The sequence below is a fragment of the Puma concolor genome, chromosome A2 (assembly GCF_028749965.1).
Source record: "Puma concolor isolate L17-30 chromosome A2, mPumCon1.1.hap2, whole genome shotgun sequence".
Taxonomy (NCBI): Eukaryota; Metazoa; Chordata; class Mammalia; order Carnivora; family Felidae; genus Puma; species Puma concolor.
The window spans coordinates 91,225,607-91,252,785 of NC_141668.1; the positions used below are offsets into that span (position 1 = coordinate 91,225,607).

The 27,179-nt window shown below is 41.2% G+C and overlaps 2 protein-coding genes across 10 annotated transcripts in view; one reads left to right on the forward strand and one right to left on the reverse strand.

The window, feature by feature from the left end:
* Positions 1-13,440, forward strand: part of RINT1 (RAD50 interactor 1) — a 30,947-nt gene extending 17,507 nt beyond the window's left edge. For 3 of the 5 annotated variants that reach the window (XM_086696914.1, XM_025929662.2, XM_086696913.1), the window contains 6 exons: positions 387-524; positions 2,551-2,750; positions 7,424-7,638; positions 11,381-11,561; positions 11,636-11,754; positions 12,934-13,440. In XM_086696914.1, coding sequence (XP_086553040.1) covers positions 387-524; positions 2,551-2,750; positions 7,424-7,638; positions 11,381-11,561; positions 11,636-11,754; positions 12,934-13,126 — 1,046 coding nt within the window. In that variant the 3' untranslated portion in view covers positions 13,127-13,440. Of the gene's footprint in view, positions 1-386; positions 525-2,550; positions 2,751-7,423; positions 7,639-7,723; positions 7,926-11,380; positions 11,562-11,635; positions 11,755-12,933 lie in introns of those variants that run through there. The other 2 variants (XM_086696910.1, XM_086696912.1) reach the window with 2 other exon arrangements.
* EFCAB10 (EF-hand calcium binding domain 10) lies at positions 11,180-24,077 on the reverse strand. Of its 5 annotated transcripts, none has more exons than XM_086696915.1 (5): positions 23,913-24,077; positions 17,173-17,322; positions 15,098-15,262; positions 14,898-14,985; positions 11,180-11,836 (listed from the first exon to the last, which is right to left on the reverse strand). In XM_086696915.1, the coding sequence occupies exons 1-5, from the start codon at positions 24,019-24,021 to the stop codon at positions 11,797-11,799; spliced, it is 552 nt and encodes a 183-aa protein (XP_086553041.1). In that variant the 5' UTR covers positions 24,022-24,077; the 3' UTR covers positions 11,180-11,796. The 5 variants fall into 5 exon arrangements, with proteins under 5 accessions (XP_086553041.1, XP_086553043.1, XP_086553042.1 ...); XM_086696916.1 differs by lacking the exon at positions 11,180-11,836 and adding an exon at positions 13,231-13,308 and having other exon boundaries at positions 23,913-24,064; XM_086696917.1 differs by lacking the exon at positions 17,173-17,322 and having other exon boundaries at positions 23,913-24,067.
* Between the last annotated feature and the right edge of the window lie 3,102 nt (positions 24,078-27,179).

Sequence of the window (27,179 nt, forward strand, 5' to 3'; positions counted from 1 at the left end):
TTTTCTTCCCATCAGACCAGTTTTTCTTGTACTTGCACCATCCACGTTTCTAGAATGGAAGAGTCAAGCCAGTATAGGATACAGCTAACTGTTTTATAGATTGTACCATAGTACTTCCTGTTCTTTGTAGTGTCTGTTGGATGTAGCTTGTCTCATCAGTTTAACTATTTTGAAGATTTTGGGTAGTGGTGGCGGGGAGAAGTAGGGAATCTTGTTCAACCCTAACACAGAGCGTGTTAAATATAGTGCAACCGGTGGGAGGTTGTAGATTTGGTTTTTTGTTTGTTTGTTTTTTACAGAAAAACCATTACTCCTAAAAACTTGTGCTGAAAATTAAGAATGACTGTAACTACTTAATTGACCTGTTCCCTTTTTCTGCATATCAGTTGCTCTTCAAAAAATGGACTCAATGCTTTCATCAGAAGCTGCTTGGATATCCCAATATAAGGATATCACTGATGTGGACGAGATGAAAGTTCCAGACTGTGCAGAAACTTTTATGACGCTACTCTTGGTTATAACTGGTAAGTATAAGTCTTTCAAGATACAACTTTCTTTTAGGTAAGCTTTTTTTTTTTTTCTTTTGAGAGAGAGAACGAAAGAGAGAGTGAGCGCATGCGTGCACACAAGTGGGGGAGGAGCAGAGACAGATAGGGACAGAGGATCCAAAGTCCAGGGCTCGAACTCACAAACTGTGAGATCATGACCTGAGCTGAGGTCAGACGTTCAACTGAATGTGCCACTCAGGCGCCCTGAAGAACTCGTGCTTTTTAAAACATTTTCTATTTGGGAAATTTTCAAACATACACAAAAGTGATTGTGATACCATGAAGCCTCAGGTATCTGTTATGAAAGTTTAAAACAATGATCACTTCTATTATATTTTTTTCTCCTAGAGTATTTTAAAGAACATTTCAGGCATCTTATTTCACCTGTAAATTCTTAAGTGTATAAGTCTTCTAACCTGTCATAGTTTCTCCTTCCTTTAAAAAAGAAGTCATTTTTCTGGGGCGCCTGGGTGGCGCAGTCGGTTAAGCGTCCAACTTCAGCCAGGTCACGATCTTGCGGTCCGGGAGTTCGAGCCCCGCGTCAGGCTCTGGGCTGATGGCTCCGAGCCTGGAGCCTGTTTCCGATTCTGTGTCTCCCTCTCTCTCTGCCCCTCCCCGGTTCATGCTCCGTCTCTCTCTGTCCCAAAAATAAATAAACGTTGAAAAAAAAAAAAGAAATTTATAAAAAAAAAAAAAAAAGTCATTTTTTTGTTGAAGAAATGGGGTGATTTTTAAAAAAGTTTTATTTTTATTTATTTGGGGGGGGAGGGGCAGAGAGAGAGAGAGAGAGAGAGAGAGAAATCCCAAGCAGGCTCCGCACCATCAGCACAGAGCCTAACACGGGGCTCCATCTTATAAGCCATGATATCATGACCTGAGCTGAAATCAAGAGTCAGGTGGACACAACCAACTGAGCCACCCAGGTGCCCTGAAATGGGGTGGTTTTTATATGTACATGATGAGGTTTTGGGGTGATAGTGGGGTTCGGAGCTGACGGCCAAGAAAGAATTCTTGAAGATGTCTTTGGTGCAAAAAGGTGATTTTATTAAAGCATGGGGGCAGGACCCACCTCCAAACCCCACCATTACCCCAAAACCTTATCATACAGCTCTGTGACTTACAGTGGAGCTACATCCTGATGAAGGTATCCTAAGTTAAACATTTTAAGTCAAAAATGCATTTCATACACCTAACCTACTTTATAATAAAATGTTGAATATCTCCTGTAATTTATTAAATACTGTACTGATAGTGAAAAACAGAATGGTTGTATGAGGAGAAAATGGCTGTAAGTGCATTGGTTGTTGACCCTCATGATCCCATGGCTGATGGAGATATGCCGCTCTCCCGCTGCCCAGGATCATGAGAGGGTTGTATCCCATATTGCCAGCCTGGGAAGAGATCCAAATAAAATATTCAAATAATTCCTATAAATGTGTATAGCTTTTGTACCATTGTAAACTTGAAAAATCTTAAGTTGAACCATAATAAATCAGGGCCCATCTATAATTTCCTCATGCCTTTAAAAAATTAAACTGTGGGGCGCCTGGGCAGCTCAGCTGGTTAAGCATCTGACTTTGGCTCAGGTCACGGTTCGTGGATTTAAGCCCCGCATCTGGCTCTGTACTGACAGCTTGAAGCCTGGAGCCTGCTTCAGATTCTGTGTCTCCCTCTCTCTCTGCCCCTTCCCTGCTTGAGCTGTCTCTCTCTCTCTCTCTCTCTCTCTCTCTCTCTCCCCCCCCTCAAAAATAAACATTTACAAAAATTGAGCTGTAATTTATATACAATGGAGAACATAAATCTGAAGTATACAGTTCAGTGAGTTTTGACAAGTACATATACTTGTGAAACCTGCAACCTTGTAAAGTTTAGAAATAGATCCGTGCTTGGATGGTCGATTGATTATTTGACAAAGGTACCAAAGCATGTCAATAGGGAAAACCTGTAACTGTGTCCTGGGCAGAAGCAAAACTTTCACATGTCTTGTTAACTTTCTCCACAGACAGATATAAAAATCTTCCCACAGCTTCCAGAAAGCTACAGTTCCTGGAGTTACAGAAGGACTTAGTAGATGATTTCAGGATACGGTTAACTCAGGTGATGAAAGAAGAGACTAGAGCTTCCCTTGGCTTTCGATACTGTGCAATTCTCAATGCTGTGAACTATATCTCAACAGTACTAGCAGACTGGGCTGACAATGTTGTAAGTTAATGTGCTTTTATTTATTTACTTATTTATTTTAACATATATATTTTTTAGTTTATTTACTATTTTTTAAAATTAATCTCTACACACAATGTGAGGCTTGAACTCACAACTGGAGATCAAGAGTCGCATGCTCTTCCGACTGAGCCGGCCAGGTGCCCGCTAATGTGCTTTTTATATTAAATCGTAGATTTTTCACAGTTTTAGTTAAACAGTTTTTTGTTAGTAGTATTAACAGTTTTACCTTTTGAAACTTTGAATTTACAGCAAGCAGAAATTACACATTAGTAGAATAACAATTAGGCCAAACCTAGGGGGTGTGATTAAATTACATTTTTTTCTCAATTCGCAAATAGTTACATAATCCCAATAGTTTAATCATTGGAAAAGAAAGCCAACGTCTCATAAAATAGTGGTCTATAGAATGAACCTTTTTCCTCTTAATTAGACTTTATCTTGGAAAATATTCATGTATGGTAATTGCCATCTCAGAAAAAGCTAGGATTGAGAAATGGTGTCAAAATCCATAAAATCCAGGACTTTAAGGAAGATAAAATAACACCATCTGAGGGGCACCTGGCTCGCTCAGTCGGTAGAGCCTGCGCCTGTTGGTCTCAGGATCGTGAGTTCAAGCCCACATTGGGGTAAAGATTACATAACAAAGTAAAATAAAAGTAATTTAAAACATGAGTAAGTAGAACAATAAAATGAACTCCTATGTTCCTGTCATCCAGCTTCTTGTACCAATTTTGTTTTATTTAAGCCTCTTCTCCACATCCCACACTTGATTATTTTGAAGATCTTAAGGTATATTTCATGATAAATATTTCAAAATGTATCTCTAAAATAATTCCTTAAAAAAAAACAAACACCCATAAGCACAATACCATTATCACATCATCCAAGAAAGTTAATTTCTTTTTTTTTTTATTTAAAAAAAAAATTTTTTTTTTAACATTTATTTATTTTTGAGACAGAGAGAGACAGAGCATGAATGGGAGAGGGTCAGAGAGAGGGAGACACAGAATCTGAAACAGGCTCCAGGCTCTGAGGTGTCAGCACAGAGCCCGACGCGGGGCTCGAACTCACGGACTGCGGATCATGACCTGAGCCGAAGTTGGCCGCTTAACCAACTGAGCCACCCAGGCGCCCCGAAAGTTAATTTCTTATAGTGGGAGGTGTCTTAAATAAATCTAAAAATCAAAACCTTGGGTCCAGTTAGCAAGTACTGTAAGGCCTTTTGCCTCCAAGAATTTTATTTATCCTTCCTTTCTCCACACACATTCATTTGGTCTGCCTAAATACAATTATTAAATAATTTCTGTTTATTCTTTTTATTAATCCAAGACTATACTGGTTTTCAAGGCTTTTGCTAACCAGATTTTCCAATATGTATTTCTAGCCAAAAATGAAGAAACTTAATTAGCCTTTAAAACTTTAACATAGATTAATTCCTTTGATGCTGTTTAGATATTAGAATGACCTCAGAGGAGCTCCAGGAACTTCTTGGACAGGGTGCTCTTGGGTTTGGAATCACTATTCCCTGATCATGTGTATAGATACAGAAATCAGCTTGGGTTTTCACCACTGTGCCCCATGAAGTAGGTTTCATGACAGAAAGTATTAACAGAGAATTTGCATGACCATAAAACAGTGAAGTATACAGGGCGCCTGGGTGGCGCAGTCGGTTAAGCGTCCGACTTCAGCCAGGTCACGATCTCGCGGTCCGTGAGTTCGAGCCCCGCGTCAGGCTCTGGGCTGATGGCTCAGAGCCTGGAGCCTGTTTCCGATTCTGTGTCTCCCTCTCTCTCTGCGCCTCCCCCGTTCATGCTCTGTCTCTCTCTGTCCCAAAAATAAATAAAAAACGTTGAAAAAAAAAATTAAAAAAAAAAAAAAAGTGAAGTATACATTAAATGGGAAAAAAAAACCAAACTGTACTAAGGTACATTGTAAATGTAAAATATTATATGATTGTGTCATGAAATGAAAATAGGAAAGTAAAACAACAAAACAACTATAATGTTGACTAAAGACTTAATAATACCACTTTTTAAATGTGGTAGATAAAGTGGGAATTGAAAAATTCCAGGGTAGAATAATTCGAAAGCTTGATTAACTGAGGATTGGTGATAAGTTCATAGTATACTAGAAAACATAATTTTTGAGTGTGTTCACATGAGTCACATAGGTGGACAAGGTAAATTAAAATGTCTGTATATTGTCAAGTCTTAATGTAATAAAAAAAGCAGAAATGAAATATAATCAAACATAGGCATTTAAAAATACTCAATGTCCAGGTTAAGGACAGAGTCTTGAAAACATAATAATAGATATATGTTTGTTTTTTAAGTTTTTATTAAAAATAATATATTTTAAATTATGAATTTCTAACAAAAAGTATATACTGCTAACGCATTATATAGAAAATGTATTCCTTTTCTGTGAAAGAATAAACAAAAAAGTCTTTATCTTAAGTACATACAGGGTAATTAAAAAAATAGGAAACAAAAATAAATGTAATAACAGACATAAATAAGATAAAAACCTGATAAACATAGTTTATATTCTAGACTCTGGCTGGGACTTAAAAGCCTTTTTCAACAAAAATGTTAACTGAGATCCACATTCATAGTATCATTCTGCTAAGCAAGGAAGATAAGACACAAAATAATTATTTCATAAAATGAATATAGAGTGTACTGACTAATGCATTTGTTTATAAAGTCACCTAATTAGAACACATGGGCTGTATTCTATTGCGTATGCTACACAATTCTCATTGTGTACTTTTATGTGTTGTTTTCCTCATTTTAGTAAGTACTTTTTTCACTCAGCCCCCACACTGCTCCATTTTCTGCTAAGCTTTGTCATAAAACAAATTGTCATTCCTGATTCTTGTGCCAGATGATCTAATAAGAGACTCATTCGAAGCCAGATTTTTAGCTTCAACGAATTATCTGTGGAACATCATTAACTACTTTTACTTGGTGCCATAGTCTGTTAACGAAGATGAATTGGCCATCATCCCTGTCCTTAGGAAATTTGTAATGCGCTGCTGAATTAACTGGGTCCTTCTGTCAACAGAAGAATAACCAAATTTAGAGTAGCTCCTCAAATCATGAATGAATTTTTTGTCCTTGTGTGTTCTGATTTTACAAATTCTGTTTAATATAAGAAGTTATTTACCCATTTTCATGGTCTTTCAGCCTGTGAACGCTTAAAATAAAAATCATTAATGCTCTTGTATTGCCTAGATAGAAAAAAGGAAGAGTGGACAGAGCTCACCTTCCATTAATTTCGATTCTGTACTAATAGCTGTCTGTCCATTGCCAGATTGTGCCAAGCCAGACATACCCAGCCGTTCAGAGTCAGGAATTTTTCAGTTGTAGGTGACAGAAGCTGGACTGATGCTGGCCTGAGTGGGGAGGGGGAGTGGGGTGAGTCGGTGAGGAATCTGTGTAACTGGAAGCAGTAGGCATGGCTGCCCTGGACTTGTTCCCTTCTGGCTTCATTGTCAGGCAGGCTCTGGGAGTGTGGCCACAGGTGGCTCCAGGCTCCCACTGTCCAGGCACTGAGAGGACCAGTGCCTCTTCTCTGATAGGTTCAGCAGAAAATACCAGTGTGGCCTCTCACATGTCCATCCCTGAACAGTCACTTATTGTGGCCATATCCTGTCCCCTATTAATGGGCATTTAGGTTGCCTTTAATCTCTTGCTAAATATCCACAGCGTTATTTTTCTGTAGGGCAGAAAAAAATAATACATATTCTACCTAAAATGCCACTGTAAAAATGACATTTTAATTCTCTTAACTCTCATAAATCTGCTTACTACAACTCTCAGTCTGTGTTCGGAGAAAATGAGTACTTAAAGAAATCAGCCATCAGGGAAATGCAAATTAAAATCATAGTGAGACATCACTAAATATAAACTAAGATGGCTATAATAAAAAAGACATAATAACAATTGCTAGTGCAGAGGTAGAGAAGTTGGAACCCTCACACACAGCTGGTAGGAATGTAAGATGGTACAGCCACTGTGGAAGAGAGTCTGCAGGTCCTCAAATAGCTAAACACAGAATTACTGTATGACCCAGCAGTTCTACTCCTAGTATACCCAAGAGAATTGGAGACATTTGTCCACACAAAACCATACACACAAATGTTCACTGCAGTATTGTTCATAATAGACGAGAAAGAACCCAGCTGCCTGTCATCTGATGAATAGCTAAATACAATGTGGTACGGCCGTATAATGGAATGTTATTAAGCAATTAAAAGAAATTAAGTACTGATACATCTTACAACATAGATGAACCTTGAAAACATACTAAGTGAAAGAAGCCAGTCAGAAAGAGCCAGAAATTACAGGATTCCATTTATGTGAAACATCCAGAAGAGGCAAATCGATAGAGACAGAAAGATGAGTGGTTGCCTAGGGTGGGAGGGTGCACGGAGGGGATTGGGAGATGATGGTTAAGTGTGGGGTATCTTTTTGGAGTAAAGAAAACATTCTAAAATTGACACTGGCGTTAGATGCACAATTCTGAATATACACTAAAAGCCAATATATTGTACACTTTAAACAAGTGAGTTGTAGTACATGAATTCTATTTCATGCTGTTAAAAAGGAAGCATCTTAATGACCATGTTAATACATTTTTGCTTTCAGTTCTTCCTGCAACTTCAGCAGGCAGCACTGGAGGTCTTTGCAGACAATAACACCCTCAGTAAATTGCAGCTGGGACAGCTGGCCTCTATGGAGAGTTCTGTCTTTGATGACATGATTAACCTACTGGAGCGTTTAAAGCATGACATGTTGACCCGCCAAGTAGACCATGTTTTTAGAGAAGTTAAAGATGCTGCAAAATTGTATAAAAAAGAAAGGTAAGTCCTTCATATTTTCTTATTACTCAACTCTCAAATCCAGTTTGCTAAAAGTTGAAAGATGATAAATACCTATATTTCTCAGACTATTCCAAAACATAGAAGAGGAAGGAAAACTTCCAAATTCATTCTGAGGCCAGCATGACCCTGATTTCAAAACTAGACCAAGACTCCACAACAAAAGAGAACTGCAGGCCAGTATCCCTGATGAACACGGGTACAGAAATCCTCAACAAGATACTAGCAAACCAAATCCAACAATACATTAAAAGAATCATTCACCATGATCAAGTGAGATTTATTCCTGGATTGCAAGGGTGGTTCAGTATCACAAATCAATCAGTATGATACATCACATCAACATAAGAGAAAGGAGAAGGATAATGTGATTATTTCAGTAGATGGCAGAAAAAGCATTTGACAAAGTACAACATTCATTCATGACAACAAATCCTCGACAAAGTAGGTTTAAAGGGAACGTATCTCAACATAATAAAGGCCATGTGTGAAAAACTGGCCTGGCCATGTGTGAAAACCTGATAGCATCCTCAGTGGGAAAAGCTGAGTGCCTGTCCCTTAAGGTCAGGAACAGGACAAGGTTGTCCACTCTCACCATCACATTCAACCCAGTACTGAAGTCCTAGCTACAGCAATCAGATAACAAAAAGAAAAGGCATCCAGATCGGTAAGGAGGAAGTCAAACTTTCACTGTTTGCAGATGACATGATACCGTATATAGAAAATCCAAAAGACTCCACCAAAAAACTGCTAGAACTGATGAATGAATTCAGCAAAGTCACAGTGTACACAATGTACAGAAACCTGTTACATCTCAGCCGAAAGAGAAATTAAGAAAACAGTCCCATTACAACTGCACCAAAAACAGTAAGATACCCAGGAATAAAACTAACCAAAGAAGTGAAAGAACTATACTCAGAAAACTACAAAACACTGATGAAAGAAACTGAAGACGACACAGAGAAATGGGAAGACATTCCATGCTCATGGACTGGGAGAAAAAATATTGTTAATATGCCTACACTACCCAAAGCAACCTACACATTTAATGCAATCCCTATCAAAATACCAGCAACATGTTTCACAGAAGTAGGACAAACAGTTATCAAACGTGGATGAAACTACAAAAGATCCCAAATAGCCAAAGCGATCTTGAAAAAGAAAAGCAAGCTGAGGCATCACAATTCTGGACTTCCAAGTTCTATTACAAGTCTGTAGGATCAAAACAGTATGGTACTGGCACAAAAATAGACACATAGATCAAAAGAACAGAATAGAAAACCCAGAATAAACCTACAACTATTTGGTCAATTAATCTCTGACAAAGCAGGAAAGAATATCTAAAGGGAAAAGGACTGTCTCTTCAACAAATGGTGCTGGGAAAACCGGACAGCTGCATGCAAAAGAATGAAACTGGGCCACTTTCTTACACCATACACAAAAATAAATTCATAATAGATTAAGGACCTAAATGTGAGACCCGAAACCATAAAAATCTTAGAAAAGAATATAGGCAGTAATTTTTCTGACATTGATCATAGCAACTTTTTTCTAGATAGGTCCCCTGAGGCAAGGGAAAAAAAGCAAACAAAACAACAACAAAAAACAAAAACTATTGGGACTACATTAAATAAAAAGCTTCTGCACAGCAAAGAAAACAATCAACAAAACTAAAAGGCAACTACTGAATGGGACAAGATGTTTGCAAATGACATATTTGATGAAGGGTTAGTATCCAAAATAGATCAAGAACTGGTACAACACCCCCAAAACAATCCACTCAAAAATGAGAAGACACGAACAGACATTTCTGCAAAGAAGACATCCAGATGGCCAACAGACACATGAAAAGATGCTGATCATCACTTAACACCAGGAAAATGCAAATCAGAACCACAGTGAGCTATCACCTCATAGTTGTCCAAATGGCTAAAAATCAAAACCACGAGAAACACGTGGCACCTGGTGGCTCAGTCGGTTAAGCGTCTGACTCTTGGTTTCAGCTCAGGTCCTAGTATCACGGTTTCATGAGTTCAGGCCCCGTGTCGGGCTCTGCACTGACGGTGTGGGGCCTGCTTGGGATTCCCTCTCTCCCTCTCTTTCTGCCCCTCCTGCTCGCTCTCTCAAAATAAATAAACAAACTTAAAACACACACAAGAAACAACAGGTGTTGGTGAGCGTGTGGAGTAAAAGGAACCCTTGTGCACTGTTGGTGGGAATGCAAACTGGTGCAGCCACTCTAGAAAGCAGTATGGAGTTTCCTCAAAAAGTTACCCCACGATTCAGGAATCACACTACTGTGTATTTACTCAAAGAATATGAAAACACTAATTCAAAGGAATACATGCACTCCTATGTTTATGGCAGCATTATTTACAAGAGCCAAGATATGGAAGCAGCCCAAGTGTCCACTGATAGATGAATGAATAAAAAAAAAAATGTGGTGTATATCTACAATGGAATATTATTTGGCCATAAAAAATTTTTGAAACCTTGCTATTTGCAACAACAGGGATGGAGCTAGAGAGTATTATGCTAAGCAAAATAAGTCAGTCAGAGAAAGACAAATACCATATGATGTCACTCATATGTGGAATTTAAGAGACATAACAAATGAACAAAGGAAAAAAAGAGGGAGGCAAACCAAGAAACAGACTCTTAACTACAGAGAACCAAATGATGGTTACCAGAGGGGAGGTGGGTGGAGGGATGGGTAAAATAGGTGATGGGGATTAAGGCGCCCACTTGGTGATGAATATCAGTGATTAAAATAAAAACTTTAAAAAAGATTGAAAGATGATATATGCAAATTTCCAAGGTGTCTAGATAGCAGAGTTTGGCCTTTTGCTCTACAGACTTTTAACCATTTTTGATAGAAAGCTTTCTAAAATATATTCAGACATTTATTCAGTTTATTTATTCATCCTGAGAGAGAGAGAGAGAGAGAGAGAATCCCAAGCAGGCTCTGCACTGTCAGCACAGAGCCTGACATGGGACTCAAAGCCATGAACTGGGAGATCACGACCTGAGCTGAAATCGAGTGTCAGAGACAACCAACTGAGCCACGCAGGGGGCCCTGTTCAGACATTCTTAATCAGAATAAACTGATCCTAATTTAACCCTCAGATGTAGTTGTGACTACAGAGATAGTCACAACTGGTCTGGGATGTGGGGCTGAGTGGCCTGGTGCCCCAACAGTACTCTGCATGCGTGCCTGCAGGGTACTCTGTATCCACTGTCGTGATTCTGTGGTCTCTGTCCCTTTCCCCACACTGCGTACTCTGTGAGAACAGGCAGGGTCTGTCTTCTCCAGCACAGTCCCCCGTCACACCGAGCATTTGTAATCCGCTTGCAAGTGTGCTTAGTCCCTGTTATTCTGCGGAAAACCAGAGCATAAAATTACCTGTCTTAGATGCTAATACATGTTACATTTTAACCACTTTGTAATTATTTCAGTAAGTCACATTAAGGAAATGATGTGTCATCCTCATTAAATAAGGGAGTATTTAATGGAGAACCAGTGTATCAATATAGTTATATTTATTTTCTGAGACGGCTTTTAATGTTGGGCTGTACATTTTGCTCTTATCCAACCAAGATGCCCCAGGACAGTGCACTTCCCCACATGTAAAATGATTGGTCACATCTCTCAAAGTACAAGGTTTTGAAGATTCCGTAGTAAAATGTAACGCGCTGCAGGCGGTGCGGTCTTGGTCCCTCGCAGGTGGCTGTCGCTGCCGTCGCAGTCGGAGCAGGCGGTGATGTCCCTGTCCAGCTCGGCCTGCCCGCTGCTGCTCACCGTGAGAGACCGCTTACTCCAGCTGGAGGAGCAGCTTTGCTTCTCCTTGTTCACAGTCTTCTGGCAGGTGCTTGTGGAGAAGCTGGATGTGTACATCTACCAAGAAGTAAGCAAGAGCGGGCGGCGTTCCGGGGCCCTGATGGCAAAGGCACGTGTGACACGAACTGCTCTTTGTTTCAGATTGTTCTTGCCAATCATTTCAACGAGGGAGGGGCAGCTCAGCTCCAGTTTGATATGACTCGGAACCTGTTCCCCCTGTTCTCCCGCTATTGCAAGAGGCCAGAAAATTACTTCAAACAGTAAGCTCAGAACTTAACAATGACTGTTGATGGCATCAACCTTTACAGGATGTTGATTCCTCTTTTCACAGCCCTAGGGGCCCTGTGATGTGTGGTGGCATAAATACAGCATCAGCTAAAAATTGAAAACATTCATCATGTACCCAGCTACTCTAAGGTGTGACCCATGACCCCCATCCCCCCCAAATTTATCAGAACTGGATCTGAGTTATGGGCTGGGTGGGCTTTGTTCCCAGCATTGGTTTCATGCTTCTATTTGCCTGTTACTGGAGAGACAAATAGAAAATAAAGGCAAGTGCAGTTGTACCATAGTCAATAAATAGAAGAAATTAAAAATATGTCTGGTACCTAATAGTAGGCCAGGCATGAAGAAAGTGGTTTTCTTTTTTTTTTTAATTTTTTTTTTTCAACGTTTTTATTTATTTTTGGGACAGAGAGAGACAGAGCATGAATGGGGGAGGGGCAGAGAGAGAGGGAGACACAGAATTGGAAATAGCCTCCAGGCTCCAAGCCATCAGCCCAGAGCCCGACGCGGGGCTCGAACTCACGGACCGCAAGATCGTGACCTGGCTGAAGTCGGACGCTTAACTGACTGCGCCACCCAGGCGCCCCAAGAAAGTGGTTTTCTTACATATTTATGTTGATTTTGGTTCTAAGCGTAACTATAAATGAATGTCAGAAAAATTCTTCAAACCATTTTTAGAATTATTGGTTTGAAGTTTAAATTATTGGGGAGAGGAGTTTGAGATTATAAAGTAGTCCCTTTAAAGTTATTATAAAATGAAAAAATGATTTTTATTTTAGTAAGAGATCTGAAATTTTTTTTTCTTTTTTATTAGTTTCTCTTCCCATATTGTAATCTACCTAAAGTCTTAGCCACATTTAATAGGCTATTATGTTAGTGTCAATATTACCTTTTGGAGTAACACACACATATGGAAAACAATGATCCTATCACATTATAGTAATCTAATGAAATAGAAACACTATATGCATACATTGTCCTTACATGTTAAAAGAGCCAAATAATAAATCCATAAATACTTTCTAGAGAGGGATGTGGATTAGCAGTGCAGGGAAGCTGTTTAGTTTCTGAAAATGAAAATATTATGGAACAACGTGATGATACAGATGATGGATATCTCATTTCCCTCCTGCTTTTTTTTTTTTCTTAAACAGTGTCAAAGAAGCGTGTATTGTTTTGAATCTGAACATTGGCTCTGCCCTCCTTCTGAAAGACGTCCTGCAGTCAGCCTCAGGGCAGCCTCCTGCCACCGAGGCCTTAAACGAAGTTGGAATTTACAAACTGGCTCAACAAGATGTTGAGATTCTACTTAATTTGAGGACAAACTGGCCTAACACGGGAAAATAAAGCATCTTTTCCTGTTTTGGAGTTTTGGTGTTTAACAAAGAGGAGGCCAACTGGATGTCAAGTTATGTGATGAAGTTCTGAGTTAATGAAACTGGACAGTTGAAAACTTTATGGAATCATTTATTATCTTGGACTGATGGCATTATTAAAACACTGCCCATATTTCCTCCATCCTCTTGTTCCTAAGAAAACAAAACCACAAAACTCAGAAGTCATGAAAACTCCGAGTAATTCCATTTACATATGTAAATGCTAAGTATGTCTGTTGAACAAGATACAAGAGCAGAGAATAATAAATTACAAGCAATTTTCAATTTCCTGTGCTAATTAAGGGAGACTGTTGTAGATAATCAAACACAGCAAATACATTAAAAAAAAAATCACTTTAGAATATATGTTCATAATTGAAGTTCCCGTATCTGGTTTGGAAATTCACTGTCTTTCCTCTAAGAAAACATTATGAGGTGGTGACCAAAATAGAATTGCTCTCATATTCCACAAATGATCCTTCCTAATTCCATTCCAGGACAGTGGGCAGGCAGCCTTTTCTTTTGGATGAAACATTTCAGGCCAGGGCACTGTGTTTCAGTCTCTCCCCGGGGCAAGGATGGGAATTAAACAGTTTTTGTTTAATATTTATGTAACTGATAATGAGACGGGAATCTTAAACTTTCTTTTTTCTTTGACTTTTCCTTGGCTTTTTGGACTATGTTACATACCAATTTCTTGATTAATAAATCCTTAGAGAACAAAACATTTAAACAAATTGAATTACATTGGTTAGAGGCCTTCTACAACTATCAAATGTTATTCCAATTTTTTTGTTTTCTGATTCAGCATTTAGTCAGTACTTTTAAAGCTGTAATATAACTTGCATCTAAAATTGTCCTAGGGCCCCTGGATGGCTCAGGTGGTAGAGCATGCAACTCTTGATCTCAGGGTGGTGGGTTTGAGCCCCATACTGGGCATGGGGCCTGCTTAAATAAGTAAGTAAATAAATAAAACTGTCAGGCTGGCATGCAACCTATCCTATTTCTTTATTATTATTTTTTTACTTATGTGGGGAGGAATGGCAGAGAGGGAGGGAGGGAGAGAATCCCAAGCAGACTCCACTCTTTTGGCATGGCGCAGATGTGGGGCTCGATCCTATGAACTGCAAGATCCGTGACATGAGCTGAAATCAAGAGTCGGACGCTCAACTGACTGAGCCACGTAGTCTCCCGTACTGTTTTTTGTTTGTTTGTTTGTTTGTTTTTAAATAAGCTCTACACCCAATGGGGGCTTGGACTCCTGATCCCAAGATCAAGAGTCACATGCTCTACTGACTGAGTCAGCCAGGGGCCTCACAACATATACTGATGGTAAATACTTAACCTGGTGATAAATAATTTTGAGGAAATGCTTTGAGAGAAATTCTATTACTCCATATTTTATACAGAAATTTCCCAACTAGGGATTTGGGCTCAGAACTTTTCTGTTAGTTCCAGAACACTGGGGCTTCTCCACTTCATTTTCTGAGAACTGCTGGGCTTTCCCACTGAGAAAAGAATGGAAGTGCCCCAGAAACTTCCTAATTCCAGCACCTTCTCCCTCTGCCGCCTGCCCCCAGGCTTGACATTTTGCTGTCACTCCTCGCTTTCTAGACAGCTGAAAGTTTCAAGGGACTGAAATGTTTCTGTCAAAAGGTAGGAACTTATGTTTTAAATTGTTTTCATTGTACTTTAAGTCATGCCGTATTATTTAAACATCAGTCACGTAAAAATAAACTTACACTTCACGTCTGAATTTATCCAGAGTTACTGCATGTCCATCATCTTTTAAAACTTCATCTGCAGTCAACAGACCCAGGGTTTTTAAGGCTGTAAAATCAGAATGAGGAGAAAGGAAAATTTATGAAGCGAGAATTATTTTCAGCTAGGGAAAGTTATGGAATGGCCACAAACTATTGCTTTAATTGAGATGATAACTGACCTTCTCTGTACTGCACGAACGATATGGTGCCTTTATTCGAAGTGTCCATCATTTCAAACATAGACACAATGTTAGAATGATCCATAAAGAAAGGAAAAGCCAAGCCTGTCATTTTGGCAATTCTCAGTCGTTCCAATACAGATATTAAATACTCTCTTGGTTTTTCTGCAAAAGAATAGTTCCAATTCTTTCCAATATAAAATTAAGATATATCACAAGTAGAAACAGTCATTTAACAATTATTAAATAACTATGTTCAAGGTATTGTAATAGGCACTGGGGACACAGGCCTTGCTTACAAGAAAAGCAAGACATCGAACAATTAATTATGTATGTAAGTGTTCTGCAGAGATGGGACCTGGGCTTTTTTTTTCCCAACTCCTCAGGTGATTCTAACTTGCAGATAAGAGTGGAAAAGCAACAAAAAGGAAGAGCATGATGCAGGGAAGAAGGCAGCCAGCTAAAAGAAGCAATAAAATATAAATAAAAACAGGGACTCTTGGATTAATTAATACCCTCCTCCAATTAAGAAGCATGAATGTTCTTTTTTTTTTATTTTAAACTTTTTTTAATGTTTATTTATTTTTAAGAGAGAGAGAGAAGGAGATAGAGCATGAGCAAGGGAGGGGCAGAGAGAGAGGGAGAGACCGTCTCCGAAGCAGGCTCCAGGATCTGAGCTGTCAGCACAGAGCCTGATGCGGGGCTCGAACTCATGAGCTCTGAGATCATGACCTGAGCTGAAGTCGGACGCTTAACCGACTGAGCCACCCAGGTGCCCCATCTTTTTTTTTTTTTTTTTTTTTTGAGATAGAGAAAGAGGGTGCAAGCAAGGCGCAGAGAGAGAGAAAGAGAGAGAGAGAGCGAGAGAGCGAGAGAGAGAGAGAGAGGCGCACAGAAGTGGCTCACCCAAAACAGGACTTGAACTCACGAACCGTGAGATCATGACCCGAGGTGAAGTCAGATGCTTAACCGGCTGAGCCAGCCAGGCGCCCATGAATGTTCATTTCTAACATAAAAGCAGTATTTTGGATTAGCAGGCCATCTTTCATTTAAGCAATATGAAAGATAAAAAATGAAGATCCACTTTACAGAAATAATGGAGGTCAGTTATGATGAAAAGAAGCCAAAAGAAGGTGCAGCAGCTTAGGTGAGTGCCACTCACTACACACACTATGCACACACACCACACACACAGTAGTGTGTGTATATGTATGTTTGTACATATATAAACGTGTGTATATACAAAATTCTTTAAATTTGTTTTTCTCATTGAGAATTTCATAAATATACAAAAGCAGGAAAGTAAAATGAACCTGTCACCAACTTTTAACTGTTAAAATTTGTGGCCAGTCTAGGGGCACCTGGGTGGCTCAGTCAGTTGAGTGTCAGACTCTTGATTTCAGCTCAGGTCATGATCTCGCGGTTCAGGAGTTGGAGCCCTGCATTTGGCTCTGCACGGACAGTGTGGAGCCTGCTTGGGATTCTCTCTCTCCCTCTCTCTCTGACCCTCCTTGTCTCTCTCTCTCACAAAATAAACAAACTTAAAATAAATTTTAAAAAATTGTGGCCAGTCTTATTTCACCATCATCTCATCCAGGTCCCCTTTTCCTGTATTATTCTGCAGTAAATCACAGTGATCATATTTCATTAATAAATATTTGAGCGTACATCTCTGAAAGAGAAGGACTTCTTTTGAGATACAACTGACATGTAACATTGTGTAAGTTTATATAACATGTTGATTTGATACATTTATATTTCGTAATATGATTGCCATTGCAGCGTTAGCTAACACCTTCATCACATCACATAATTATTATTTCTTTTTAGGGGTGGGAATAATTAAGATAGAGTCTCTTGGCAAGTTTGATATTTATGATACAGTAATATTGTCTGTCAGCACTATGCTGTGCATTAGGTTTCCAAGACTTCTTTACAGCTGCAAGTCTGTACCCTTCCACAACATCTCTCCTACTCCCACCCCCACTCATTGTTCTACTCTGTTTTTACAACTTTGGCTTTTTCAGATTCCACATACAAGTGATAGCATGCAGTGTTTGTCTGACTTAGCTCACTTAGCATATCCTCAAGGGCCGTCCATGTTGCACATGGCAGGATTTCTTTCTTTCTCACGGCTGAATAATACTCCATTGTATAAACATAGCACATCTTCAACATCCATTCATCTGTAGACAGACACTTAGGCTGTTTCCATATCTTGGCTCCTGTGAATAATGCTACATAAACATGAGAGTGCAGGTATCTCTTTGAGATCCTGTTTTCATTGTCTTTGGATATATACCCAGAAGTGGAATTGCTGGAGCATATGGTAGTTCTGTTTTCATTTTTTTTGAGGAACCCCCATGTTTTCCACAGTAGCTATACCAATTTACATTCCTACCAACAGTGCACAAGAGTTCCTTTTTCTCCACATTCTCACTTGTTATCTTTGCCTCTTGGATAATAGCCATTCCAACAGGTGTGAGGTGATATTTATTTGCATTTCCCTGATGATTAGTGATGTTAAGCATCATTTTATGTACCTGCTGGCCTTTTGTGTGTCTTCCTTGGGAAAATGTCTAGTTCCTCTGCCCATTTTTAAAAATGTTTATTTATTTATTTTAGTAATGGCTACACCCAATGTGGGGCTCAAACTCATAACCCTGAGATCAGGAGCAGGATGCTTTTCTGACTGAGCCAGGCAGCTCCCACTGCCCATTTTTAAATAAGATTTTTCTTTGTTATTGAGTTGTAGGAGTTCTTTCTATATTTCAGATATTATCTGACACATAGTTTGCAAATACTTTCTCCCATTCTGTAGGCTGCGTTTTCATTTTGTTGATTCTTTCTTTGTGGTGCAGAAGCTTGTAAGTTTGATGTGGTCCCAGTTGTTGATCTTTCATCTTGCTGTTTGTGCTTTTGCTGTCATATCCAAAAAATAATTGCCAAGACTTGTGTCAAGGAGCTTCTCCCTAGGTTTTCTTCTAGGAGTTTTACGGTATCAGGTTTTATGTTTAAGTCTTTGATCCATTTTGAGTTCGTTTCTGTGGGTGGTATAAGATAGGGATCCAATTTTATTTTTCTGCATGTGGTTACCCAGTTTTCCCAATATCCTTTGTTGAAGAGGGAACTTTTTTCTTTTTCCATTACCGTAATGCCATTACCACAATACCATTCATACATTAAAAAAATTTTTTTTAATACCTCCATATAGCCAGGCAGTAATATTTCCAGTAGTCTCACAAATTTTATGAATTGTGAACACTTCTTAAAAATAAAAAAAAAAAAATAGCAGTGGCTCATTCGGTTAAGCCTCCAACTCTTGATCTCAGCTCAGGTCATGATCTCATGGTTCCGGGATCAAGCCTGCATCAGGCTCTGCACTAACAGTGTAGAGCCTGCTTGGGATTCTCTCTCTCTCTCTCTCTCTCTCTCTCTCTCTCTCTCTCTCTCTCTCTGCCCCTCCCCTGCACATGCTCTCTCTCTCTCAAAATACATGAATAAATCAATCAATCAATCAATCAATCAATCTTTTAAAACATTTTAAAAAGTAAAAGTAGGGGTGGCTGGGTGGCTTGGTCGGTTAAGCGTCAGACTTCGGCTCAGGTCACGATCTCACGGTCCGTGAGTTCGAGCCCCGCGTCGGGCTCTGTGCTGACCGCTCAGAGCCTGGAGCCTGTTTCAGATTCTGTGTCTCCCTCTCTCTCTGCCCCTCCCCTGTTCATGCTCTGTCTCTCTCTGTCTCAAAAATAAATAAACGTTAAACAAAAAAAAATTTTTTTTAAGTAAAAGTAAAAACACTTTTATTCAAATAGTATTCACATATTGTGATTATGTTTTTAAATCTCTCTTGTGCCTTTTCGTACAAATTTTAGTAGACTACAGAAACAAATGGGTCACTAAAGGCAATCACATCACGTATGTAGTCTTTGGTTGCTTCTCCCTCAGCTGTCTATCAAATTCAGAAAGAGAAAAAAAGGCCAATTTCAAATTTCAATTCACTGCATTTCTTTCTAAGGATAGAGTTAAGTAAATAATTCTAAGGGAACTAGGTGTGTTATTACCGTATATCCCTTAGACTCCACAAGATGCTATAATGTTCAGGTCTGGAGTCTATAATTTATACTCTGCCTGCTTCTACAAATGTTTTGGGGTCGCCTGGGTGGCTCAGGTCATGATCTCGCGGTTTGTGGGTTCGAGCCCCGTGTCAGGCTCTGTGCTGGAAGCTTGGAGCCCGGAGCCTGCTCTGGATTCTGTGTCTCCCTCCCTCTCTGTTCCTCCCCTGCTCGCACTGTGTCTTTCTCTCTCTCTCTGTCTCTCTCTCCAAAATAAATATTTTCTAAAAATTAAAAAAAAATGTTTTGAAAGTGCTTACAACAGAAATAACAGATATAACTTTTTAAAAGATTTTTATTATTTTTATTTTTTTAAATGGTTTATTTATTTATTTTGAGAGAGCGAGCTCATGCACAATCAGGGGAGGGGCAGGGGGCAGGGCGGGCAGGAAGAATCCCAAGCAGGCCCTGCACTGTCAGTACAGAGCCTGACAAGGGGTTTTGACCCCACGAACCATAAAATCATGACCTGAGCCCAAATCAAGACTCGGATGCTTAACCAACTGAGCCACCCAAAGCACCCCTAAAGATTTTATTTTTAAGTAATCTCTCCACCCAACATGGGGCTTGAACTCACACCCCCAAGATCAAGCGTCACAGGCTCCACCAACTCAGCCAGGCAGGCGGCCCTAAAGAAATAACTTTAAAACATGAAGGGAAGATCTAAAGGTTACTAACCACCTAAGTTACATCAATGTCAGCTGATAATAACAATCAGTTCTTCAAGGGGGACAAACCTCAAGTTCCACATCTTAATAATCGCAGCTAACGTTTATCGAGCCCTCTCTACGTGCCTAGTGTTCCTCATAACAGTCCCTTGCCAAGGCCCAGAGCTAGGATGAATCCAGGCAATGTGCCTCCCAAAGCTGTGGGCTTTACCGCGCTCCACTGACTTAAATATACGAAGCATCTGGAACGCCCAAACCTAGTCCACCATGACGGTTTCTACTGAACTTTTCTTCTCCATCACTCTCAGATATATCTTATCCTCACTTACGATTCCACAGCAGCATCTCTCATCTGGGTTGCTACAACTGCCTCCTGTCTAAAAATGAAATTCTAATTTTATTAAAGGCACCCCCCAAGCACGTATACTCGCTCCTTCCATAGCACAGAATGGTCACTGCAAAGTGGCTGTGCAGCCAGGGGCTCTGTTTCCCATTACAGTCTAGGCGAGGCCACGTTTTCCCACCACATGACTTCAGGTTATGCTAGGTTTTGGCGTTAAATGAGTTATGAAAATCTGCAGGTTTCCAGGGCTTTTAGAATTTTGGAGTTGAGGATGTGGGATTGCGGACCTGCTCCCTCGATGTAACAACCCAATCAAACTGTCTAGTCTTATTTTCCATAAATCCCTTACAATCCAGGGTTTTGACACTGGGATACCTGTCATTGTGCCAGAGGCTTCATAAGGACCCGAGACAAATACAGTATTTCTTCCTGAGAATCAATCCTACTCTGATAATATGAAATATTTACATTAAGAAACAGATATGTCAGGGGCGCCTGGGTGGCGCAGTCGGTTAAGCGTCCGACTTCAGCCAGGTCACGATCTCGCGGTCCGTGAGTTCGAGCCCCGCGTCAGACTCTGGCTCGGAGCCTGGAGCCTGTTTCCGATTCTGTGTCTCCCTCTCTCTCTGCCCCTCCCCCGTTCATGCTCTGTCTCTCTCTGTCCCAAAAATAAATTAAAAAAACGTTGAAAAAAAAAGAAAAAAAATTAAAAAAAAAAAAAAAGAAACAGATATGTCTTGGGGCACCTGGGTGGCTCAGTCGGCTGGGCATCTGACTTCAGCTCAGGTCATGATCTCACCGCTTGTGAGTTCAAGCCCCACGGTCAGGCTCTGTGCTGACAGCTCAGAGCCTGGGGCCTTTTCAGATTCTGTGTCTTTCTCTCTCTCTCTCTCTCTCTCTCTCTGCCCCTCCCCCACTCACAGTCTCTCCCTGTCTCTCAAAAATAAACATTTAAAAAAATAAAAAAATAATAATAATAAAAAGAAACAAATATATCTGTAGAAAAATGAAACTTGGACATTTTTAGGGTAAAACAACTGACTCCAAAGAAATGTGTTATTCAGCATCAGGCTAAGGTCTCAGACACCAAAGGTACAAGTCCCCTCTCCTCTGCCATTAGGGGGCCTTGCGCAGGGAACTTTGAAGGGCACTGATATGCATTCTGAACGCCAGCCAAACCCTCCTTAGCTTTTCCTCAGTGTTTCTTCACCTGTCCTTTTCTCCGCCCTGCCTCACCCCCTTTGGCATTTGTAGAGATGTTTCAAGAAGTTCATATTGTTACAGTGGATAACAGCATCTCAGTTTCTTTCACTGATCATTATTTAAATTATGATTATATGGGGCACCTGAGTGGCTCAGTCGGTTTAAGCGTCTGACTTCGACTGAGGTCATGATCTCTCAGTCCGTGGGTTCCAGTCCCACATCGGGCTCTGTGCTGACAGCTCAGAGCCTGGAGCCTGCTTCAGATTCTGTGTCCCCCTCTTCCTCTCCGCTCCCCAGCTCACGCTCTTTCTCTGTCTCTAATAAATAAATAAACGTTAAAAAAATTTAAATTGTGATTGTAATGGGGATTATGGTATTAATGTGTAACTACTCCCAGACTCCCCCTTCCTTATCCTCTGCTGCTAAGAGAATTTGTCTTTATCTGAGATTCTCTTCCCCCCACCCTGCCTTCCACAGAATTCTGTTTTTGCCAGATGGGTTCAAAGCCTTTTAAATTAAAGGAGAAAAATCAATCCTTGAGATACTCTACTGGTTGACACAATAAAGAGCTAGAGAGAAAAAGGACAGGAAAGAAGGAGGAGATAGAAAAAATCTACAAATTAAAAAAGACCACAAAGCACCTAGTACAGTGAATTAGAAACAAACAAACAAAACAACCCCCCTTTAAGGCATATAAACATTTAGAACACCAGGGATAAAGTAAAAAGACAAACCTAAAGACTTCCAGATGAAGAAAACATGCCTTATATTAAAGAGATCAAGAATCTGATGACATCATGATATCAGACTCTTCAGAGCAACAGTGGCAATTAGAAGACAATGGAACAACGCCCTCCAAGTTCTGAGGGCAGTATTTTCTAACCAAGAATTGTATCCACCCTGGTTATCATCATGTTTGAGAATAGGATGAGACATTTTCATATATGCTCCAACAACGCACAGCCTCTCAGGGAGCCGCTCACTAGAGGATGTTCCCCTACAGAAAGGGGAAAAAAGCAAAAAAAAAAAAAAAAAAAAAAAAAAAAAAAAAGGAGGAGGCCCAAGCACCACAAAACAGCCTTTAGGGGCACCTGGGTGGCTCAGTCGACTAAGCATCAGACTTCGGCTCACGTCATGATCTCACAGTTCATGGGTTAGAGCCCCATGTGGGCTCTGTTCTGACAGCTCAGAGCCTGACGCCTGCTTTGGATTCTGTGTCTCCTTCTCTCTCTCTGCCCCTCCCCTGCTGGCGCTCGCTCTCTCTCAAAAATAAAAAAAAAATATTTTTTTAAATAAAAAAAAAAAAAGAAAGAAAGCGGGCTTTAAGTGCAGGAGACAGGTGAAGTGGATTAGGATCAGAGTGAGGGAAAACCCTGAATCACAGCTGAACTGCAGGGCAGTTGAGCGTTGAGCGATCATCCAGACTAGAGCAGGCAGAGAGCTGGGGGAGGCCCTGGGGGTGTGGACTGCTGGATGAACGTAAATGTACTGGGAGGACATCTATGCTTGTGACAGCAAGGGGATATCGATGAATTGGCGACAATTGCAAAGAAAATTTAAGTAAACATTTAAAATGTAGTATTATTAATATCAGGGAGAACAAAGGAAATACAATCATAGCATACTACGTGGATTAGCTGTGGATATTTGCCTAATAATGTGATACTGGTCACACCAAAATTGAATTCTAACTTTCTTGGGAAATTGGAGATGAGTGGGAACAGGTGTGAGTGCGTGTGTGTGCGCGAGCGTGCACACGTGGGTGCAGGTGTGTAAGAGAGTTAAAAGTTTCATCTTCCATAGTATAAAGCTAAGCCTAAACCTAGGGTGCGGGGGGCACTAGTAAGTAGCAGTGCAAGTCTGTGAGTTAGAAATATCAAGGTAAATAGCTAAACGAATGGGAAATCATTTCGTCTGTAGAGTGGGAATCTGGGACACGGAGGGAAATGCCGTTATTCATGATAAGCCTTGGAGTGGCTTTTGATTTTTAAACCCCATACGTATACTTTTATAAAAACCAAAATGAAACATCTGTTGGTTGCCAGGCATAGGGCTAATTTGTATACTACTCATTTAATCTCCCCCACGTGTCCATAAGATGGGTACTATTATTCCCATTTTCCAGAAGAAGAGACTCAAGGGCAGGCTTGCGCCCACACGCACGTAGTACTAAACAGGCCCCTCCTTGAAGCCTCTCTCCCACCGGCCACGAGCCTCCACCTGTGTGAGCCCCGCGCACCTGGCTAGTGGTGGGCACACAGAAGCCGTTCAGAAAGTACTTGTTTGAGGACCACAGCGTTAGTTGGCAGAACGGCTCAAGTCGCCGAGATATAGGGGAGAGTGTGCGCGTGGAGGTGGGGGTACTGGAGAGGGGAGCCGGCCGGCGGCCGCGGAGAGATGGCTGTACTGGGAATTTCTGGCAACCGCTCCGCGCCGGGAGGCGGAGGCGGTGGGACAGAAAGCCGAGCGGTGGGAAAGACTCTTACCTGGCCGGAAAAAGAGCAAGGTGCTGGTGAGATAGTTCAGCAACTCCATAATCCGATGTTTTTCCAAATAATCCCTGGCCTCCTGCTCTCTGCTGCCGCGGGCCTGCATGGCTCTGCGTGGCGCCGTTGCTAGGCGACCCGGCAGCGCCTGGCCGTTCGGCCCCGCCCCCTGCGCCCGACGCGGTCACGTGACGCGCCTCTCTTGAAGGCGACCTGGACAGGGAGTTCTACACTTCACCACCAGGAGGAAGCTGGGGGCACCGATGGGGTGGGGCCTATGCGGAGGCTGAGGGTGACCCGTGCACAGCCCCTTGCCGACGGTCCGCTTCTCCCACCCCCCCTTCCCCGGGGCTGAGGGCGGGCCTGATTGTCTTTTCCTGTTTTTGTCTGATGCTCAGTACTTGTTGATCCAATGAATGAGACCTCAAGTGGTAATTAACAGAGGATGAACTAATAACGGAAGGAACTTGTGCGATTCTGGAGGCTACGGTGGAGTTGTTTTTTTTTTTTTTAAGTTTATTATTTTGAGACAGTGCATGCAAGTGGGGGAGGGGCAGAGAGAGAATGATCGAGAATCCCAAGCAGGCTCCGCACCACCACACCACCAGCGTAGAGCTCCTCCAGCGGCCAGAACTCACAAACAGGGAGATCTCGATGAGCCCAAGTCTGAAAGTCTGAGGCTTAACCCACTGAACCCCACGAAGCGCACCCGCCCCCCACCCGTGGAGAGTTCTAAGTACCATCTTTGGTGTGAGCAGCTTGTAGCACAGCGTTGGCAATGGGGCAGGAAGGTAGCCCATTTTCTGCGCTGGATCGTCGGTCAGGACACATGCTGGGATCCTGAGCTCCAACATCTTTGCTGCTTAACTAGGCTGCGTGGAGTTGGTCTTATCTGAGACCATCTGACTAGTTTTGAGGGAGGGTCACTGAGTAAGATGGGATGCAGGTACCTAGGAGGTCCTCAACTCAATCATCACTGTACCTTCGAAACTGAACTCTAGGCTGGGACATTGGTCCTTGAGGGCCGGGCTCTGAAGCCTGTGCCCTTACCCTTCAACAGAGAGCCCATTGCAGGTACTTCAAGGAGAGAAAAGACAAATGGCCAATAAACGTATGAAAATACTCTTAGCCTCTTCAGCAATCCTGTAAACAAATTCAAACTACAAGAAAATGCCATTTACATTTACCAGACTAGTAAAAATTAGGAAGTTGGACCATATCGAGGGCTGGCAAGGATACAGTACCACAAAACAGTGATGATGGGAGCGTAAATTGGAACATCCATGTTGGAAAAATGATTTGCAATTACCTTGGTAATAGAGACGTGTTTCTGCACTATGACCTAGAAATTCCACTCCAAGAGCAACTCTTGTCCAGGTATATCAGGATATATGTACAAGAATGTTCATAGCACTGTTCATAATAGCAAGCACTGACAGCAGCCCCAAAGTTCACCAACAATACAACTGATTTGGTCGCCTGGCTGGCTCAGTCGGTTGAGGAGGTAACTTCTGCTCAGGTCATGATCCCATGGTTCGAGAAGTTCAAGACCTGCATTAGGCTCTCTGCTGTCAGAGCAGAGCCTGCTTCAGATCCTCTATCCCCTTCTCTGCACCTTCCTCGCTCATGATCTCTCTCTTTCTCTTTCTACAAAATAAATAAACATTAAAAAAAGAGAATACAATGGGATTTAAAAAAGCTGTGGTATATTACACAATGGAATGCTATAAAGCATTGCAACAATGCATTGTAGCTACTTGCAAACATATGGGTGGATCTCAAAAGTGTCTTATTGTCTACTGTCTCAGAATATGTAGTATAAAAATCAATTTATATAAAGTTAAAAAAGCATACAGAACTAAACAATACATTGTTTACAGATTATAACATATGTAGGAAATCTATTAAGAAATGCAAGGGAATTGTACACAAAATTCAGCATAGTGTTTGACTTGGAGGGGAGAGGAAAGGGAATGGGTTTTTGGAGGAATATCCTGGGGATTTCAGGGGTAATGGTAATGTGATTTTTCTTTGCCTGAATGGACTAAGCTTCTTTATACTTAATATGTATTTTATAGGTTATAAAATCTACTCAGCATTTAGGGGCTCCTGGGTGGCTCAGTCGGTTAAGCGTCTGACTTCAGCTCAGGTCATGATCTCATGGTTTGTGGGTTTGAGCCCTGCATCAGTCTCTGTGCTGACAGCTCAGAGCCTGGAACCTGCTTTGGATTCTGTCTCCCTCCTTCTCTGCCCCTCCCCTGCTTTCATTCTGCCTCTCTCTCTCAAAAATAATAAACATCAACAAAAAAATTTTAAATCAGCATTTAATAACAATAATTTTTAAGCAGTTGAAAAACAGAGAGTAGAACAAGGAACCAGAAAGTCAATGCCAGGAGACTGAACCAAGTCTGAAACAGAAGGTAGCCAAGGTGCTGGGGATGTGGGAGATTGAATCTTCAGAGGTCGGGCCTACCTTGAGAATTCTGTGCCCTGAGCATCTGGGAGGACTAGGGAAAGAGACTTTATAGCCAGTGGTTGGGAGATTGGCACAACCTTGAGCAAAGTGGAAGGACAATGCTCTTTGTCTTCAAGGTCTGGAGGAGGAGTTCCAAGAAGGAGGAGGAGTCATTTCACTGAAATGGCTTGAAAACTGTGTGCCCTAATCTGCAACACAGCTTTGGTCTCTAAGAAGGAGAATATTTCAGGATGATGTAGGCGAGTGCTTTTCTAACTCTTTAGCAGCAGAATCCTTTGAAGACATCATGCGTGGAATCCCCACATGTAGAACAGATTCAGGCGAGCACCACATTGGGATTCACACACATGACAGGGCTCCATTATCTAAGCTCCCTTAGTTGTATTTTTCTCACAGAGACATGGCTGGCAGCCTGAGTGATCCCGGTGGCGGAATGCACTGGAGCCTGGGGAGCCCTTACAGAACTAAGCTGACAGAGCAGATGCATTACTCTGGAGCCTGTGGACCCGAGGGCTGCCTGGGACCCCTGGTTCTTGATGGATTCTGGGGAGAATTTGAAACTACTGATGTGGTCTCTCTTATTCTTCAGTACGTTTTGATCCTTCCTTTGGGGACTTGCTTTATGTTCCTTGTTGGAGGTGACAGTGAGGCACAAATGGCAAAGCCCAATTTATGCACCCCCCCCCCAAAATAATGACCACCTAAGTGCTTGACCCTTCAGGGTTGACCAAAAGATGTGTGGTCACTTAAGAGAGTGAGTGACTCTGGCTCAGAACAACAGAGGCCAGACA